Source organism: Etheostoma spectabile, unplaced genomic scaffold (genome assembly GCF_008692095.1).
Source record: "Etheostoma spectabile isolate EspeVRDwgs_2016 unplaced genomic scaffold, UIUC_Espe_1.0 scaffold00007166, whole genome shotgun sequence".
NCBI classification, from domain to species: domain Eukaryota; kingdom Metazoa; phylum Chordata; class Actinopteri; order Perciformes; family Percidae; genus Etheostoma; species Etheostoma spectabile.
In genome coordinates this window covers 15442-34350 of record NW_022603461.1, presented here as the reverse complement: position 1 = coordinate 34350, position 18909 = coordinate 15442, and the positions used below count along the sequence as shown (strand labels likewise).

Here is an 18909-nt window from a genome sequence, read left to right as displayed (position 1 = left end):
ATAAAATTGAATTCAATTCAATTTCCACTTCCAAAATAACAGAAAAAAAAAATGGCGTCTGTTGGGCACCCTGCAGAATTTCTAGCATGCACCCCCTTTGGAAAGCTGAGACCTGACAGTGTCAAGGATTGTTCTCAATCATCGTCTGGAAAGACCAGGTGACGTCAATCTTAAGGTTTTAAATGCCCAGACTCATCTGACCCCCAACAATCAGCACCATGGCTTCTTCTAAGCAGTTGTCTGGAAAACTGAAACTGAAAATAGTCGACGCTCACAAAGCAGGAGAAGGTTATAAGAAGAGCAAAGCGTTTTCAGATGCCAATATCCTCTGTTTGGAATGTAATTAACAAACGGCAGTCATCAGGAACAGTGGAAGTTAAAGCAAGGTCTGGAAGACAAAAAAAAAAAACAGACAGAACAGCTCGCAGGACTAGCGGAGAAAAGCAAGTCCAGACCCACGTTGGACTGCCCGATCCATCCAGAAAGACCTGGAGACACTGGAGCTGTGGTACACCATCCACTATAAAGAGATACTTGTACAGATATGGTCTTCATGGAAGAGTCATCAGAAGAAAGCTCTTCTACGTCCTCACCACAAAAATCAGCGTTTGAAGTTTGCAAATGGACATATAGACAAGCTGATGATGCATTGTGGGACAAGTTCTGTGGACGATGAGGTTAAAGTAGAACTTTTTGGCCGCAATGAGCAAAGGTACGTTTGGAGAAGAAAGGGCACAGAATTTGATGAAAAGAACCTCTGTCCTACTGTTAAGCCTGGGGGGAATCAATCAATCATGCTTTGGGGTTGTATTGCAGCCAGTGGCACAGGGAACATTTCACGAGTAGAAGGAAAGATGGATTCAATACAATTCAGCAAATTTTAGACGCTAACTTGATGCCATCTTTGAGAAAGCTGAAGTTAAAGAGAGGATGGCTTCTACAAATAAATAATGATCCTAAACACACCTCAAAATCCACGGTGGATTACATCAAGAGGCGTAAACTGAAGGTTTTACCATGGCCTTCACAATCTGCTGACCTCAACATAATGTAAATCTATGGATAGACCTTAAATTAGCAGTGCGTGACAGACAGCCCAGACATCTCAAAGAACTGGAAGACTTGTGGAAGGAAGAATAGGCGAAGATACCTCAAACAAGAATTAAAGACTCTTGGCTGGCTACAAGAAGCGTTTCCAAGCTGTGATACTTGCCAAGGGGGGGCAGGGTGCCCAAACTTTTGCAGACAACATTTTTTTGTTTTCTGTTATTCTGAAAGTGTAAATGATGGAAATAAAATATTTCTTTTTGTGACATTTAATAAGAATTTCTAATCTGTCATTTGATGCCTTTGGAGATATTTCTTGGCTTCTTTATGCACATTAATACAAATTTTTACCTGGGGTGCCCAAACTTTCAAGCCCCACTGTAGTAGTCCCTCATATAGGCTGATGTCTGTTCCCGTCCTCTTCCTTCGTGTTGTTGTTCTAACCTCTGGTGGATTTCTATGGACTATGGTTACCTGGTCCTCAGATCTCTGCAGGGCAAATCCAGACCGCTAGCTAGACTATCTGTCCAATCTGAGGACTATGGTTACCTGGTCCTCAGATCTCTGCAGGGTAAATCCAGACAGCTAGCTAGATTATCTGTCCAATCTGAGGACTATGGTTACCTGGTCCTCAGATCTCTGCAGGGTAAATCCAGACAGCTAGCTGAACTATCTGTCCAATCGGAGTTGTCTTTTGCAGACCCTCCTCCAAAGCGCTGTGTAGGAAAGTCTGGCAATGCGAGACTATCGGGAAAGTGACTGCATGTGTCCACGACAATACAAGTGACATTGAGGCTGTGAGACCAGTACATGTCAACAGCTGTCTGCGGACACGGTGCGTCCAAAGTGGGTGAACTGGGACTCCGTTAACGCTTAGTAATCAATTAACGAGGGTCAGAGCAGGTGTAATGGTTACCATGTAGTGTGTTGGGACAAAGCACACCTTAAAGCTAATGTCATTAGTTTTGCAGGTATTTGGTCGAAAAGAAATTATGTTTGACCTGATGATACATCCTTTGGAAAAGTTTGAAGAATATAAATGTGTAAACCAATTTTACTAGCAATCCATCTGATACATCTTGAAATATTTCACCCAAAATGAGAAATGGAAACCTCATGGTGGGGCTAGAGGAGAGGTCAGAAGATGTCCAAAGTCAGTAGGACTCCCCATCTGAGCACCACGAATGTCCGTGCAAAGGTTCATGGGAATCCACCCAGCAGATGTTGACATATTTAGTCTGGATCAAATAGCACTCCAACTAACATGGCTAAAAATGATTTCTTTCTAAACTTTGGGGGCTCTGTGCCACTTTTCAGACTCGGCATAGAAGATCCCTGTGGGTTCCACAGTAGGATTTACAGATTTTTAAACTGGCACACTGAATCATGTCTTATGAGTTTTAATATTTGAATGAGTAATAGGGGGAATAAAGTGGCTTTGGTGCATCCCTACTACTTAGACACGTCAGTGCACTTTGAATCCTAATTGGCCAATAAACACCAAACTTTACTACTATGTAGTCAAGACGTTCCCAGTGAGTGAGTCTGTAAGATATTAACTTCACTACTCATCATATTCTAGTGCTGTTACTAAAACTGTCACTGCTCTCCCAGCTGTCTGTAGCGTGGGATGATAGTAACACTGCTGTGTGTGTGGGGCAGCTCCTCACCGCTGGCGGTCTGACTTGTAAGTGGCTGTGAGTTCATCAAATAAGGTACTGTTCATCTCCATGAAGGCCTTCAGTACGTTGTACACCAGCGCCACGATGGCCCTGCGAGGAGGGAGCACACAGAGGGATCACAGTTCATCATCCAGCTTTACAGCACCTAGAAACCTTTACAGTTTTAGTCCATTTGTAGAGCAACTTGCAGGGTTTCATTTCTTTCACTCTTTTATTTATTATTTATTTTGGGTGTCAATTCCAGCCTGGTCATCAAGTCCCACTTTTTCTACGTCGCTGGTCTCACTGCATGTGTCAATCTTAAGCAGATGGAGACACGGGACGTCCCCCCCTCACACAACAACTCCATGTGTGGCTGCTGGCTGTTGTCTCCTTATCCTTGCCTGTTCCCTAGTTCCCTCAGAGTTAGAAGTAGGGCGGGGTGCCGAGACCCGGGGCTTACACGGCCGTTTATCACCAATGTACTGGTGAAATAAGTCATTTTTATAAGTTACAGTTACATTTTTAATAAAATCATCTTAATTTGACCATATGGCCTTAGCAGTACACAAGCCTTTCTCAAGTGTCGCCCCTGTATGTTGTATTGTGCTCCTTTGTTTTTTATTTTTTTTTTTTTAAGTAGGGTTCAGGCACCATTTTATTGTCTTAGCACCGGTATCTGAGAAGAAATCCAATCAATAGCCACCCTAGTTATAAGATTGTAATCTAACTATGAATATGTGTTTCCAGCCTTATCAGTTGGTGGCCATATTTATTGTTGTTAGACTTGACCTGGCGCTCCCTTGTGTGCTTCCTTATCACGTGTCCAGTTTCTCCTCTGAGGCTGACGTGCCTCGCAAAGGTCCAGTCCACTCTAGTGCATATACAAATATATGTTTTGGAAAAATTATTCAGGCGATGCCAACCTAAAAGTTTATTCTTTAAAAACTGTCAATTGTTGTTTCAGAATTGAAAATTAAATCATACATTTCATTTTCCAGTTTTCCCCCAAACTTTCCAGACCTACTAGAGTTGGAAACATGGACACAGGAAGCGAGGTTGCTGCGCATTCCCTTTATTAAATGATGAAATGGTCAATTATAATAGAAGTGTAAACGATCCTGGCCATTCAGATAATAAATAAAACCCACACCCTTTAGTGGTGCTTTCTCTCAGTGTCCCTAATTCTTACTGGCTTCAGGTGTGAGAGGAACAGGTCTTTTTAATATTTAAATTTCATTTATACTTTTTACTGATCCCCAGTGTGGAAATTACAATTTAAAACATTGTTATCAAACCACAACTGTCCATGCTCACATCCCATTTCTTTAAATGAATACTGGGATGTGAACCATGTACACAGCTTCAAGTAGATTTACTTTTTAAGACTTTTGCTTTCTGTTTACAGTAAACAGTGTTGTGATCTTCGTGCGGACTTGAGGCTGAAACACAATCTTGAGAAAAACCGGAAAAACCAAGAAGAGCTGCTGATCAGCAGAAAGCCACAGACACCCCATGAGTTAGTGTGGGAACATAAAAGCATGGGGGAAGAGTTTGTCTTAACGTCACTCACGGGTTCCAGTGCTCTTTGGAGATCCTGTAGAGGCTGGCGAACATGATGGGCAGGATGACGCTGGAGTTCTCCTCGATCAGACTCATGATGTACTCGTTGTTCCAGTAGTACAGAGCTCGCTCTGCAACCTGGGACAAAGGAGACCAACACGGCAGTCAACACCAACTCAGCTGTGTTTCTGCACAAATCCAGAATCCTGTTTTTAACTCACATGTTCCCCTTCAATTTCAGAATAACTTTTTTTATATGCAGTAGCGTGTGTTCCTCTTGAACCAGACCTGTATATAAGACGATTGTGTTTGCTTTAAAGAATTGCTGCGTGGAAGAGCCAGACCCCACTCCGCAGCGCTGTGCAGGAAGGTCTGGCAAAGCGAGAACAGCCGCTCACTGACCTGGAAATGCGGGCTGGAGACACATCTGGAGATCTGTTTGAAGAGCGGCTCCTGGATCTTGACAAACTGTGTTGGTTCGATGACGTCCAGGATCTCCTCCAGCTCGCCTAGAAACATTACCTGCACCGCAGCACAGGAGTAAAACCTTAGTACCAACACACACACCAGAGCTTACACACAGTTCAGACTCAAAGAAATGCGCCTTACCTCTTTTTGACTGCAGGTTTTTGGCCAAAACTTCAGTAAGCCTCTGATGACCTGAGGACAAGGAAGAGACACATACCGATTCCTTAATGGGGGTTCTTCTCTCCAATTATTGTTTCACTTCAACTCCTCCTTTCACCTCAGTGAGGCGCTGTCTGCCCCCTTTCTGATCCACCTGAACCCCCAATAATCAGCTGGAGTGACAACGGTGTGGCAGGCAAAGTTACTGTGGCAGTAATTGATTAATCAACTTTGGCTGGCAAAGAAACGTCTGGAGTTGACAGAAAACAATTGATTCTGTGTTACAACTATTAACATTGGTAGCAGAGCCTCTTCCTGTTGGATTAGTGGATACTTACTGGTTCCGTTAATGTTGGGTCTTTCTCTAGGAACTGTACAATGCAATACGCCAACTGCAGGGAAATGGAGCGACATGTTAGAACACACTTTAGCCCTTTAGCTTAGCTTACAACAGCAACTCAGATATACCTCAATTTACGGCAGTATGACACACACGTAAAAACTCCTGCACCTGATTTTGCATTTATTCGCTGAGCAGAAACTCAAATGCCACAATGCTTTAGTTTTTCTATTATATTTGGAATATTTCCAGCGCTCTACCTTGCGGTCGGACAGCCCTTTACGAAGCCGTTCTCTCTGCGCTCATCTTTTGTGACTTTGGTGAAATAACATTTAAAATACCAAAGTCACACAATAACACTAATTAACTAATTGATGGAGGCGGCGTTAAAAGGAGGCTGGTGGCTTTGAAGAGAGCAGAGATAAGGGCTTCAGTCCCCCATCGTAAAAGGCTGTCTGACAGCAATGTAGAGCGCTGGAAATCGTCTAAATATATCTAAAATGCGTTAAGCTGCTGCCCTCGTCCACAGCAAGACACTGCGTAGCTTCTGTGTCGGTACTTCAGCCAGCGTGTCCAAACTCCAAATCTATAGGAAGTTTCAGTAGTTTTGTGGCCACTGTGTGAGAAATACTAGGATAGTCACCAGGAAGAAGAAACATATTTTACCTGTGCGTGGAAGAGGACAGACTCCTGACAGTGTGGAGGGGGATCAACACTTTGACCAGAAACTGTTTATGCTCCGCTTTCAGCGGCAGAGCGAAACCATTGATTATACTAGGGGGGAGAGAGAGAGAGAGAGAGACAATATAAACATAAATTCAACATGAACACATGAAAGCGTTTCATTGTGACCCCGTGAAAGCAAGTGGAAGATCAATGAGCAGCTGACAGAAAGAAGAGGGTCCATACGGCCGACGGAGCCTGGAGGCGGGAGGAGAAATAAAGAGCTCACCTTCAGGGACACAGAGAACAGATGTGACGCCTCTTTAAAACTCCACAACGCCAAACTAACAACCACAGTCCTGCTCTAGGGTTCGTCTACGTTCTGATTCACTGGATTGTTTCAAAAAGAGCCTTGACAGATGGACAAGCTGAAAAACTGGACAAACCTGGTTTTTTAGGAGTTAGTTTTGTAAATGTGCGTTTTGGTGTTATGTTTTTCGCCAGAACTGATTAGTTTGTTATTTGGGCTCGGTCTCTCTGTGACCTTACATTTTAAATTCCCATATTGGCACCAAAAAAATAAATAGAATAGGACTCCTCATATTCCGTTATCTGGTTTTGTGTCACTCCCGTGGAGCTGTGAGCTCCGGAAACAGAGCTACAGTGTGTCAACCCTTCGCAATAATAATATCTAATAATATAATTATAATCCATCGATCGAAGTTGCTGGAATTAGAAAAGTGAGTCACGCTTACATGAACGGAAACATTCATTAACAGAACTCAGTGTAGCTTCTTTTCAAGAGCTAGAACACAACACTTAAGAAAACTTAAGACTTTTTAAGACCCTGTGGAAACCCTGGTCTGGCCTAATCTTACATTGAAGAGATCATGGAGCTACTGTATATTTAAAGAGATTTCATTTTTATTTCATTTTTTTTTTTAAATCAAAAATATAAGCAAAATCTGTGAGCAGTCTGAGGACTAAACTGTCTGTTAGCGCAGGCTTTCTTTATGGATTAAAAAGATGGCTGGGCCGAGATGATTTATTTATTTCTTATCTACAAGTCAAACTCGGATATGGCTCCTTAAAAAAAAAAATCGGTACATTTTAACGCTCCGCTTTGAAGTTTTCATCATTTCTAATCAATCTCAGGCCAGTTGCTCAGGCTAAAAGCATCCGCTAACACAGGACAGGGTAACCGTGTGTCTGCACATACCTCCCCAGGATCTCCAGCAACTCAGCCACCCGTTGAAGTGCTCCGTCTCATAAACAAAACTGCAGAGCAGACCGAGAGGGAGGCGCAGAAAAGAGGGGGACCAAAGAGAGGGGACAGAAAGGAGACAAATGAGCAAAGATGACACAACCAGATCATTTCTAGACTAACGTGTTGAATGAAGACTATAAATGGTCTATATTCTATTGGACTCCCCCAGATTGTTTAGAATTGTTTCAAATGTAAGACAGAGGACGGCCAATTACTTCATGTTAGTAACGGGTGATATAAGTGATACTAAATAGGCCTCAATAGAGATTTTAATTACACTGCACTCGTGATAATGCATGTTGATGATGCAATCTTCCTGCGCAATTTAGAGCCGCGAGCTGCACCGCATCATCGTCATCTTGTCAATAGCAGAAAGTTTATACTTGGAACATTTTTTTGTTGTTGACCTATATGTGCCTTCCACTGCAAGAATCTTCTTTATCCATGACAAATTATTGTGCTTTCATTTTGCACTTCATTATGTTTTCATTTGAATGGACTTAAACTAAGTGTAGTGCCTTTCAGAAGCAAAGAAACCCAATACCCAAAAGCTTTTCCTTTGTGTCTGAAACTAGTGTACTTGAATTGCATTTATCTGCAACATTATCTTGTGTAACTACAGTTTTGCACAATAAATGTTCTCAAAACCACATTCTACGTTTCTTTCTCCTGAAAAAAATACATTTAGCAGTTTGGCTTCCCTTCAGGTCTATGTAACTAATTTATATATCGTGATACAGAAGATGCTGTTGCCAAAAGCCTCACCAAACCACCGGGCCAGATGGCCTGAAAGCCCGCTTACTTTTAAAAGTAGTCCCCAATTAAAAGGTGTTTTTAATTGTGGCTTTTAACTCCCTCCTAGTTGCAGGTGTACCCACGTCGTGGAAATCTTCTGTAATAAGGCCCATACCAAAGACGCCTGGTGCAAGTAAGCCTGAAGATTTCCGACCCTTAGCTATCACATCCACATTACGTAAAACAATGAGAGTTCTGGTAGAACTCCTGACCTCTCAAGTGACCAGTGTGTTAGATCCGCTGCAGTTCGCTTATAGAAGTGGCAGAGGGACTGATGAAGCTGTGCGGGTCCTTCTAGACTCGATTTCAAAACGGCTTGCACTCCCTGACGGGCATGCTAGAGTCCTCTTCGTAGACTTTAGTGCCGCTTTTAATTCAATGAAGCCACACATTCTCCTGCAAAGACTAGCCAACATTAACATGGATAAGGGCCCGATTCTCTCCTGTTAAGGGTATGTGTACATTGCAATTTGTCAGGAGTGCACACCATCAGCACAGGCTGCCCACAAAGCAGCGTTCATTCCCCTTTGCTTTTCTCTCTATTCACAAATGAGTTCTCTATAAATAATGGCACCTTTAAATTGATCAAATACGCTGACGACATGGCCTTAGTAGGCCTCTTACAAAAACCTGACCCCCTTGACGAGGCCTCCTATTTAGCACACATAAAAGCCCTTGAAGCATGGTGCAATGATAGCGAGCTAGAGATCAATGTGGCAAAGATGGACAAATTACTCTTTTGCAAACAAGACGCACAACAACAGAGCCAGTCTACTTAAGGGCCCAGCAGTTGAAACTGTGGGAAATTTTACGTACCTAGGTACAGTTCTTGACAACTACCTGAGTTTTTCAGATAACACAGACTTTATTTTTAAGAAACGCCTCAGTCTCCTCAGAAGACCGAGCTGCCTGGGCGTCAGTGCTCAGATTACTGAGCCAGTATACACCACACACATTGGAAGTGTCTTAACCTTTCTGCTGGGTTTGGCCGTTTAAGCTGCAAACTCAAGAAGAAGCTTACAGGATAGTGTCAATGGCAGCAAAATAGGGGGAGAACCCCAAAACATCTGACCCCAATATACACTGACAGAATGAGGAAGAAAGCTAGGGAAATCACTGCAGATAGTACACCCCCTTTTTCCAGCCAGTTTGAGCTCCTGACAATCAAACTGAGCAGCTATTTTAATGAATTAAAGCATATGTATTATTTTATTCTATCCTATATATATCGTTATCTCAAGAGGCTGCAATGTATATCACAATATGGATTTAAGACCATATTGCCCATCCCTACTTCATGTCCTATGGTCCTGTGATGAGGTCCAGGAGATTTGGACCGGGATACATGATAACCTATGTGGGAATGCAGAGACCCAGGATCCATTCAGCCCAAGATCATTGGTTCTGGGAAATGAGTCAGTCCTAAGAGGGATAGGTGGAACATAAGAAGCCGGGTCCAGACTAGTTTAATAATAGCAAGACAGATTCTTTTATCAAAACTAAAACTAATTGCAGTACCAAACAGACATACACTCACCTATAGGATTATTAGGAACACCATCCTAATACTGTGTTTGACAGTTGCCTTCAGAACTGCCTTAATTCTACGTGGCATTGTTTTAACAAGGTGCTAACAGCATTCTTTAGAAATGTTGGCCCATATTGATAGGACAGCATCTTGCAGTTGATGGAGATTTGTGGGATGCACATCCAGGGCACGAAGCTCCTGTTCCACCACATCCCAAAGATGCTCTATTGGGTTGAGATCTGGTGACTGGGGGGGCCATTTTAGTACAGTGAACTCATTGTCATGTTCAAGAAACCAATTTGAAATGATTCAAGCTTTGTGACATGATGCATTATCCTGCTGGAAGTAGCCATCAGAGGATGGGTACATGGTGGCCATAAAGGGATGGACATGGTCAGAAACAAGGCTCAGGTAGGCCGTGGCATTTAAACCATGCCCAATTGGCACTAAGGGGCCTAAAGTGTGCCAAGAAAACATCCCTAACACCATTACACCACCACCACCAGCCTGCACAGTGGTAACAAGGCATGATGGATCCATGTTCTCATTCTGTTTACGCCAAATTCTGACTCTACCATCTGAATGTCTCAACAGAAATCGAGAAACATCAGACCAGGCAACATTTTTCCAGTCTTCAACTCTCCAATTTTGGTGAGCTCTTGCAAATTGTAGCCTCTTTTTCCTATTTGTAGTGGAGATGAATGGTACCCGGTGGGGTCTTCTGCTGTTGTAGCCCATCCGCCTCAAGGTTGTGCGTGTTGTGGCTTCACAAATGCTTTGCTGCATACCTCGGTTGTAACGAGTGGTTATTTCAGTCAAAGTTGCTCTTCTATCAGCTTGAATCAGTCGGCCCATTCTCCTCTGACCTCTAGCATCAACAAGGCATTTTCGCCCACAGGACTGCTGCATACTGGATGTTTTTCCCTTTTCACACCATTCTTTGTAAACCCTAGAAATGGTTGTGCGTGAAAATCCCAGTAACTGAGCAGATTGTGAAATACTCAGACCGACCCGTCTGGCACCAACAACCACGCCACGCTCAAAATTGCTTAAATCCCCTTTCTTTCCCATTCTGACATTCAGTTTGGAGTTCAGGAGATTGTCTTGACCAGGACCACACCCCTAAATGCATTGAAGCAACTGCCATGTGATTGGTTGATTAGATAATTGCATCAATAAAAAAATTAACAGGTGTTCCTAATAATCCTTTAGGTGAGTGTATTTTGGCACCTATAGCTCATTGGTCATCACCTCAAGCCTGGAAACAATAGGCCTCCATGAAGAGAAGGGAGATTTTATACAGTCTGTGTTTAAAACTCACAGAAGAAAGTAGTAGTGTTTGTGATGCAGTCGGCTCGTAAAATTAAATCAAAGTCATAAAAAAAATCAAATCGTGAACAGGGTGAATCGAGATGGCGATTTTATAACGGTTATATATGCGTATATGGGCACCCGCTCTACCAGGTGAGCTACCCAGGCGCCCAGACAGATTATTTAAGGGCGAGTGGACTTGTGAGATGGATAGGGTGGCGGCGTTTGGATGTCTAGACTAGAAAATTGGAAAAGTATGTGAGCTTTCTGAAGGCTCCTGAGAAGCTTTGCTTTGGGGGAGACGTGTACAGTGTGAAGGGCTTATGGTGTTGTCATGGTCTGGAATATTGTGGTTACTGTGTCAACTTTTTTTTTTGTAATTATTTTTTTATTTAGAAAGACGAATTTCCATCACATTCGGTAATTACAGCTTTACCCATTTGAAATTGTACATGACTATACAACCGGATAAACCAAGTAATTTTGTTCATACTGCCTTTCTGGTCTTTTCTTTTTAAGACTGTTACTAATTTTTGTAAACAATAACAAAGATGAACAGAATTGAACAATAATGGAGGTTTACTGTGTCAACTTTTATTGTTTTTGTCTGGGTGGGTGGTGATGGAATAGCAGGGGGGAGGGGTCTTCTACATGGTTAAAAAAAAAAGAATTCCCATGAATCCCAGTAAAAGACCAATAGTCCCGGGAAGTAATAATTCAATTCAAGTCCCAGCAAAACCTTGTCTAAATCAACTCGAGTCAAGCCTATTAAAACGCATGGTGCAAAGACTCCTGTGGTTCGTATGGTGAAAACTAATTACCGACCTGTGAGAGAGAGGAACACAAACTGACAGACGTTTCCACACTTTTGAAGAACTAATGTCCACTCACCGTAGAAAAATATTATTGATCTGTTTTCGTATAAAAGCCCTCAGACCCAGGAATTTGCCGTAGATTCTATGCAAGACTGTCTTCAGGTAGTCTCTCTCCCGAGGATCCTCGCTGTCAAACAACTCCAAGAGCTGGACGGAGAGAAGGAAAATCAGAATCAGAGAGAAGAATGACATACACTCACCTATAGGATTATTAGGAACACCATCCTAATACTGTGTTTGACCCCCTTTTGCCTTCAGAACTGCCTTAATTCTACGTGGCATTGTTTTAACAAGGTGCTGACAGCATTCTTTAGAAATGTTGGCCCATATTGATAGGATAGCATCTTGCTGTTGATGGAGATTTGTGGGATGCACATCCAGGGCACGAAGCTCCCGTTCCACCACATCCCAAAGATGCTCTATTGGGTTGAGATCTGGTGACTGGGGGGGCCATTTTAGTACAGTGAACTCATTGTCATGTTCAAGAAACCAATTTGAAAAGATTCAAGCTTTGTGACATGGTGCATTATCCTGCTGGAAGTAGCCATCAGAGGATGGGTACAAGGTGGCCATAAAGGGATGGACATGGTCAGAAACAAGGCTCAGGTAGGCCGTGGCATTTAAACCATGCCCAATTGGCACTAAGCGGCCTAAAGTGTGCCAAGAAAACATCCCCCACACCATTACACCACCACCACCAGCCTGCACAGTGGTAACAAGGCATGATGGATCCATGTTCTCATTCTGTTTACGCCAAATTCTGACTCTACCATCTGAATGTCTCAACAGAAATCGAGAAACATCAGACCAGGCAACATTTTTCCAGTCTTCAACTCTCCAATTTTGGTAAGCTCTTGCAAATTGTAGCCTCTTTTTCCTATTTGTAGTGGAGATGAATGGTACCCGGTGGGGTCTTCTGCTGTTGTAGCCCATCCGACTCAAGGTTGTGCGTGTTGTGGCTTCACAAATGCTTTGCTGCATACCTCGGTTGTAACGAGTGGTTATTTCAGTCAAAGCTGCTCTTCTATCAGCTTGAATCAGTCGGCCCATTCTCCTCTGACCTCTAGCATCAACAAGGCATTTTCGCCCACAGGACTGTCGCATACTGGATGTTTTTCCCTTTTCACACCATTCTTTGTAAACCCTAGAAATGGTTGTGCGTGAAAATCCCAGTAACTGAGCAGATTGTGAAATACTCAGACCGACCCGTCTGGCACCAACAACCATGCCACGCTCAAAATTGCTTAAATCCCCTTTCTTTCCCATTCTGACATTCAGTTTGGAGTTCAGGAGATTGTCTTGACCAGGACCACACCCCTAAATGCATTGAAGCAACTGCCATGTGATTGGTTGATTAGATAATTGCATTAATGAGAAATTGAACAGGTGTTCCTAATAATCCTTAAGGTGAGTGTATATACAGTACATTGAGGCAAAAGGACAAGAGAGAGGAAAACAGGGAGAGGACTAAAGCTTTACAGACTCAGCGACTCACCTGTAGGACAAACTTCTGGTCTATGTACTTTTTGGCAATGCTGGGCTGGAACTCCTGACTCTCCAAGAACCGGATGAAGAACTCGTATACCAACTGAAAGGAGGAGGGGGAGAAGATAAGGATGGCCGTGGGAGGGACAGAGGGAGCACGGTAAGAGAGTTGTTAATGTTCAAAAAAACACTAACAAACTCCCTGCTGTACAGCAACAAGCTGATCAAGAAATACCAGAAAAATCTGACAGCCTGGCTCTAGACCTGGACCCAGAACAAAACCCTAAAGACCACCAGGACAAATCCTATTCTATCCTACGGCCTATATGGTACCGTTTGGTACAGATCCTTGCAAAAGTCACACAATAATCATGGAAATTGTATTCATTTTAATATTTTCCGTTGAAAACTATGCATACAAAATGATCCTTCCCTCCGATATCGTCAATCATGTTGCGATCAGTCAAAATAATCGCAGTTAGATAGTGACTTGTACCTAATACACACACTTTCTTTGCGGCGGTGTTTACCTGTAAGTGTGGCCAGGAGGCCTCGAGCGTGGGCTCGTCTTCCTCTGGGTCAAACTCGTTACTGTCGCTGGGCGGAAGGGTCCGGAATATGTTGTGAGACACCTGCAACAAAAGCACAAAAAGGAAATGCGTATCAGCTCTAACGACTGGTTACAGGTGAGAACTTTGTATGCGTGGTTCCGCAGATGCCCCAACGTCCTAAAACAGGACTTATAACTCATATACAATAATAACAGCACTAGTTGCGTGTTAGCTTTCAGGGCGTCAGGTGCTCTGTAGCCTCCACAACGCCATGTGAATTTTGGCCTGACTTTATCTTTCAGTATCTGCTGTGTGTGTGTGTGTGGGTGGGTGGGTGCGCTGCCTGTGTTCATTCGCTACAAGCAGACAAAACACCCACTGAACAGACATTAGCAACATGCACACAGACTCCACTTCCTTTCAGTTTCCCTCCATGTTTTTTTAAGCTGATTTGTCACAGAGCCTGAAAGATTTTCAATTTGCGTGGATGCATCTTCTCTTCCGTTGGCATCTACTCACATCTTTTCATTGGCTTTGTATGCAATCGAGACGCCACTAAAATCTGCTTTGTGTCCCTGCAGGACGTCGCACCTGACCAGGTTTTCTGTGGCTGTTTTCTCCTGATGTCAGAACTTGACTCAACACACAAAGAACAGAAATATTCACCGCACTAAAATCGGTTCATTTTTTAGAGAAATGTTTCCAATAAAACCCTGCTTTGTTTATGCTGTATTCTGTTCATGCTTTTATTTTGATACAAAAGAGGCAGACTGAAAACAATCTGCATGCGCACTCATTTATTAAGTCATTTATTACAATACTGACTCAAAAAGATAGTTATGTTGACATATTTACAGTAAAACAGTTAGATAAAAAAACAACCCGATTGAAGGCGCATTACTTTGAAACTGCTGTGTTCAGTTTTCCTTTCTGCTGGGACACTCGTGTGTGTGTGTGTGTGTGTGTGTGTGTGTGTGTGTGTGTGTGTGTGTGTGTGTGTGTGTGTGTGTGTGTGTGTGTGTGTGTCAGGGTCACGAGACAGTGATGGTGGAAAATGGGTCAGGACATGAGTACACATTTTTCAGTGCGGGGAGGTTAGAGACCTGCAGGAGTAAGTGAGTGGGACTTTCATATGCTGGCGCTGAACAGCCGCAAAAGAATAAAACCCGCTTGGAATGCAACTTCTTGAGATGCAGGCGTGTGAGTGCATGTTTGTGAGCCCGAACAAGACAGGATTTGTCCAACAATTAAGGGTATGTTTCCACCCCACAAATTCGAACTCTGAGCTCCATTTTGTGAATGAAATAGGATAGTTTGACCTCTTTAGAACTAAAATATGTATTCAAATGAGACAGAGGTCCAAGCTCTTACCTCAGAGTTCTGACACCTCTGGTAAGAGGTTGCAAATGGATGTGTTTCAATTTAATTTTAAAGGGGTCACAAGCTAGAAAGGTGGGGAAACTAATAATGTTGGTGTCTGTACCACAACGTTTGAAAGGTAACCTGGTCTTATTAAGACAATGTTGGCTCCCTGTCTAAAGACCTCCAGCGCGTGTTTGTCCATTGTCAGGGTTTCACCAAGTCAAATTCAAGACTGTTAAATTTAAGACATATATAACAACATCAAACAATGTCGACCTTCCACTTCCGGGATTCCCTCGTCAGCGCCGGAAAATCCGCCGTGTGTCAGCCAGATTTCTGTTACTTTCCTCTGTCTTTGTGTTGGCGTTCTAACTTCTAATTGAGGATTTTGGTTACCTGGTCCTCAGATCTCTGCAGGGTCAATCCAGACAGCTAGCTAGACTATCTGTCCAATCTGAGGACTATGGTTACCTGGTCCTCAGATCTCTGCAGGGTCAATCCAGACAGCTAGCTAGACTATCTGTCCAATCGGAGTTTTCTTATTAATACATGTCATTTAGCTGATTCTTTTATGCTTTTTTAAGTGACTTACAATTGCTATATATGTCAGAAGTAGCATGCCTCTGGAGGAACTAGGGGTTAAGTGTCTTGCTCAGGGACCCTCCTCCACAGTGCTGTAGAGGCAAAGCGAGACTATAGGACTGGTGTCTGGTTTGGCTGCAAAAAAAGTTGAATGTTGGTCTCATTTTTAGTCGTAATACAGTGAATTACACTGGCGACAGAGAGAATTACTAAACATTCTGAAGAGCTGCAGGAACATTTCAATGAGCATAAGAGGTAGCGTTACATCTTTAAGACCCGGCAGAAACCCTGATTGTGTATGCTGAACGCCCGCGGTGCTCCATCCTCACCATTTTCACGACCTCAGGGTAGGCCTGCTCAGTCAGGTAGCCCCGGCTGACCGTCACGTAGTCCACCAGCTCGTTGAGCGTGGAGCGCTTGTACTCCTTCATCTTGAGGTCTGACAGCGTGTCCATGAAGTCAAAGACAGTACAGCACTGCTGCAGCTTCTTCAGGAACAGCTCCGGCTGCTCCGGCGCTGGCACGTCTGGACGCACAAACAGAGAGAGAGAGACAGAGAGAAAGTCAGTTCCGTTGGTGCAGAAATACATGTGATGTTTCGGACTCCCGCGGAGGTCAGGGAGCTGCAACACTGAAAACAAAATCAAAGAGTTGGCTAGTGGAAGGAGAAGGAGAGAGAGAGAGAGAGAGAGAGAGAGAGAGAGAGAGAGAGAGAGAGATGAGGCGCTTTACCAAAGTGAAATATAAACTTTCTAGTGCTGAAATATTTAGTCAGAGGTTAGTCTGAGGTAAGGCTGCACAATTAATACGCATGTTTAGAAGCCAATTATGAATGTATTCACAGGAAGGTATGGATCCGTATATGACGTGAGTGTTTCGGTATGGATGTACAGCCAGAACACGTCGACAGGTGTCTCTTTGTGATCCCACAGTAAGGGACATGGCGAAGGGTTGCACAGAGTTCAGACCTGCAGGGAGACGCACAGCGCTCTTCCCTGATCGCGAGGCCTGATGTTCCCGTCCCAGCAGGACCGGGCCACTCTTACATAAGAGATAAGCTGCTGTGTGTGTGTGTGTGTGTGTGTGTCTCTAAAGCGTGCTCCCTAATGACACTTCTAAGCGCTTGTTTGTCATTTAGCATTCAGCTGCACTTCATGTTGACTCACAAACGACACATGAATGACTGAGAAACTTTTCAAGTAACGTTGAAATGAATTGTTCACCTTTCAACAACATGCAGAGTGATTAGCGGATTACCTTTGGGCTCCAGGAATCTATTTCATATATTATTTCTTATTATTACTGGAGGAAATAGTCGGTAGATCAATGGATAATGAAAATAAATGATAGCCGTTTCTCATTCCTAATCTTTATTATTCCTTTGGTGGTTGTCTTAGATGTTCAAACCATTTAGACAGTGAGAATGCTGCATGTTTGCTGACCCCCCCAGATGTGGGACTACATTCACAGGGATGTGGTCTGTTGCTGTTGCAGCTCTTGTGCAGGTCAGACTAACAGAGGCGAGCTGGTCAAAAACATCTTCAGGAAGTCACCAAAAAGCCAAAAGACCTGGCTTGCTGTTGGAGAAAGACATGTTTAATATTAGGACTTCATAAAGGTTCATTTTGTCACATCATCGGGGGGGCAGCCAGCTAACAGATCAAGTAGACGCCTACGGGCGCCCAGCTCAGTTGGTAGAGTGGGCGCCATATGTAAAGGTTTACTTCTTGACGCAGCGGGCCAGGGTTCAACTCCGACCTGCGGCCCTTTGCTGCATAATGTCTTCAGCTGCCCTGTCAATAAAGGCCACAAAAATAATCTTTAATAAAAGAAAAAAAAAGGGAGAGACGCCTTCCATTTGAGACAAAAATGAAATGGCGCTGAAACCATGCAGGAACTGATGCACCTGTAAGACCTACAACACAATAGCTTAAGACAAATTTTGTAATTTTAGACTTTTTAAGACCCAGCCATTACCCTGTTTTAAAGGTTTTGCGGGACAGTAGGGGCCCGGCATGCATCAGTCTTTTGTTCCTGGGTCAAATTGAATAAAGGGTTAAACCCTTGAAATCCTCTTCCTGACTTTCAAACAGAAAGTGCAGCTTCCCGTCCCGGGAAACGGCCTCGACAGATCGCAGCGAGTGCATTTAAAGTGATCACTGTGAACATGTCTCGATCCAAATGCCACCAGCTACTCACGACCTGCTGGCCTCCTGCTTCAGCTCACTGAGGCCCAAACAAACCCAGAGCTCCAAGTGCCTGGCAGGAGTCCGGGGCTCTGCAGCCTTTATCCCCCCCCCCACAAACTCGGTGGGAAGGAAGAACCAGGAGCTGAATGCTCGCTCCCACAACACCTACGTATCAGAGCAAATGCAAACCTGCGTTGACTGGGGCAAAACAATGATACGGCTTCAAATCTAAATCGTGATGTGATTAGACAGCAGCTAATCAAATCTGAATATTTAGTTCTATGTTTGGCATTACATTTGGATTAACACTTTTTATTATTAGTTTTTACTGGTTTTTTTTAAGAAGATAAATGCTGGTTGGTATGGTTACATATCACAGACTGTCCTATTTTCAATGGATAATTACTTTTTTAACATGATATGTACAGTATATGTAGATTCCACTATTGAATGGAGGCATATCAGAAATTTCAGTTTTCAGTAAAGTACTGATGATTGGAATTGTTTTGATATTAGTATAACTTTAGCGTTTGTGATAAATGTTCCATGCTCATTAAAAGACTTTGCTGGCAGTTCATATCCATGTTCTCATCCTTGCATTAAGAACATAGAGCAGTTGACTCATGTTATAATAATCCATGTTTTATCTGTTACACAGGGAATATTGAACTCTGGCTAAACTTAAAAAAAAAAGAAAATCGCAAATCAAAAACGCCTACATTTGACTTTTAGCAACATTTTTATTTCAAACCGACGTTTTACATCATATGCGACCAGGATGGAAAATAATCTGCAATCTGTGGGGGATAGCACATCACGGTTAACCAGCCAACAAGATCAAAGAAATTCCTCTTTGGCCAGCATGTGATATGATCACTCGGTGCTCCAAATACCTAAAACAAGTGCTGGCCAGAATATTAAGGTGGCTGCAAAGTCTGCATGACCTGAGCAAGACATTCAGCCATGCTCAGTCTTTTTAAGTTACAAAAGCTCAGCCCCACACAGCAGACAGACAGTTAGAGACTAGCTGCAGCAAAAAGTGAAACATCTAACTGGTGTGAGC

The 18909-nt window shown here is 43.2% G+C and overlaps 1 protein-coding gene across 1 annotated transcript; it reads right to left on the bottom strand.

Moving 5' to 3' along the window:
- Positions 1-2717: 2717 nt before the first annotated feature.
- LOC116678376 (serine/threonine-protein phosphatase 2A 56 kDa regulatory subunit epsilon isoform-like) lies at positions 2718-16262 on the bottom strand (the record flags this gene model as incomplete). Its single annotated transcript, XM_032508299.1, is given in 13 exon segments — positions 2718-2819; positions 4282-4409; positions 4674-4793; positions 4881-4931; positions 5237-5290; positions 5905-5921; positions 5924-6012; positions 7121-7148; positions 7151-7179; positions 11694-11824; positions 13173-13265; positions 13693-13794; positions 15987-16262. Coding segments are annotated over 13 exon segments (1205 nt in total), but the record flags the coding sequence as incomplete, so codon positions are not given.
- Positions 16263-18909: the final 2647 nt, after the last annotated feature.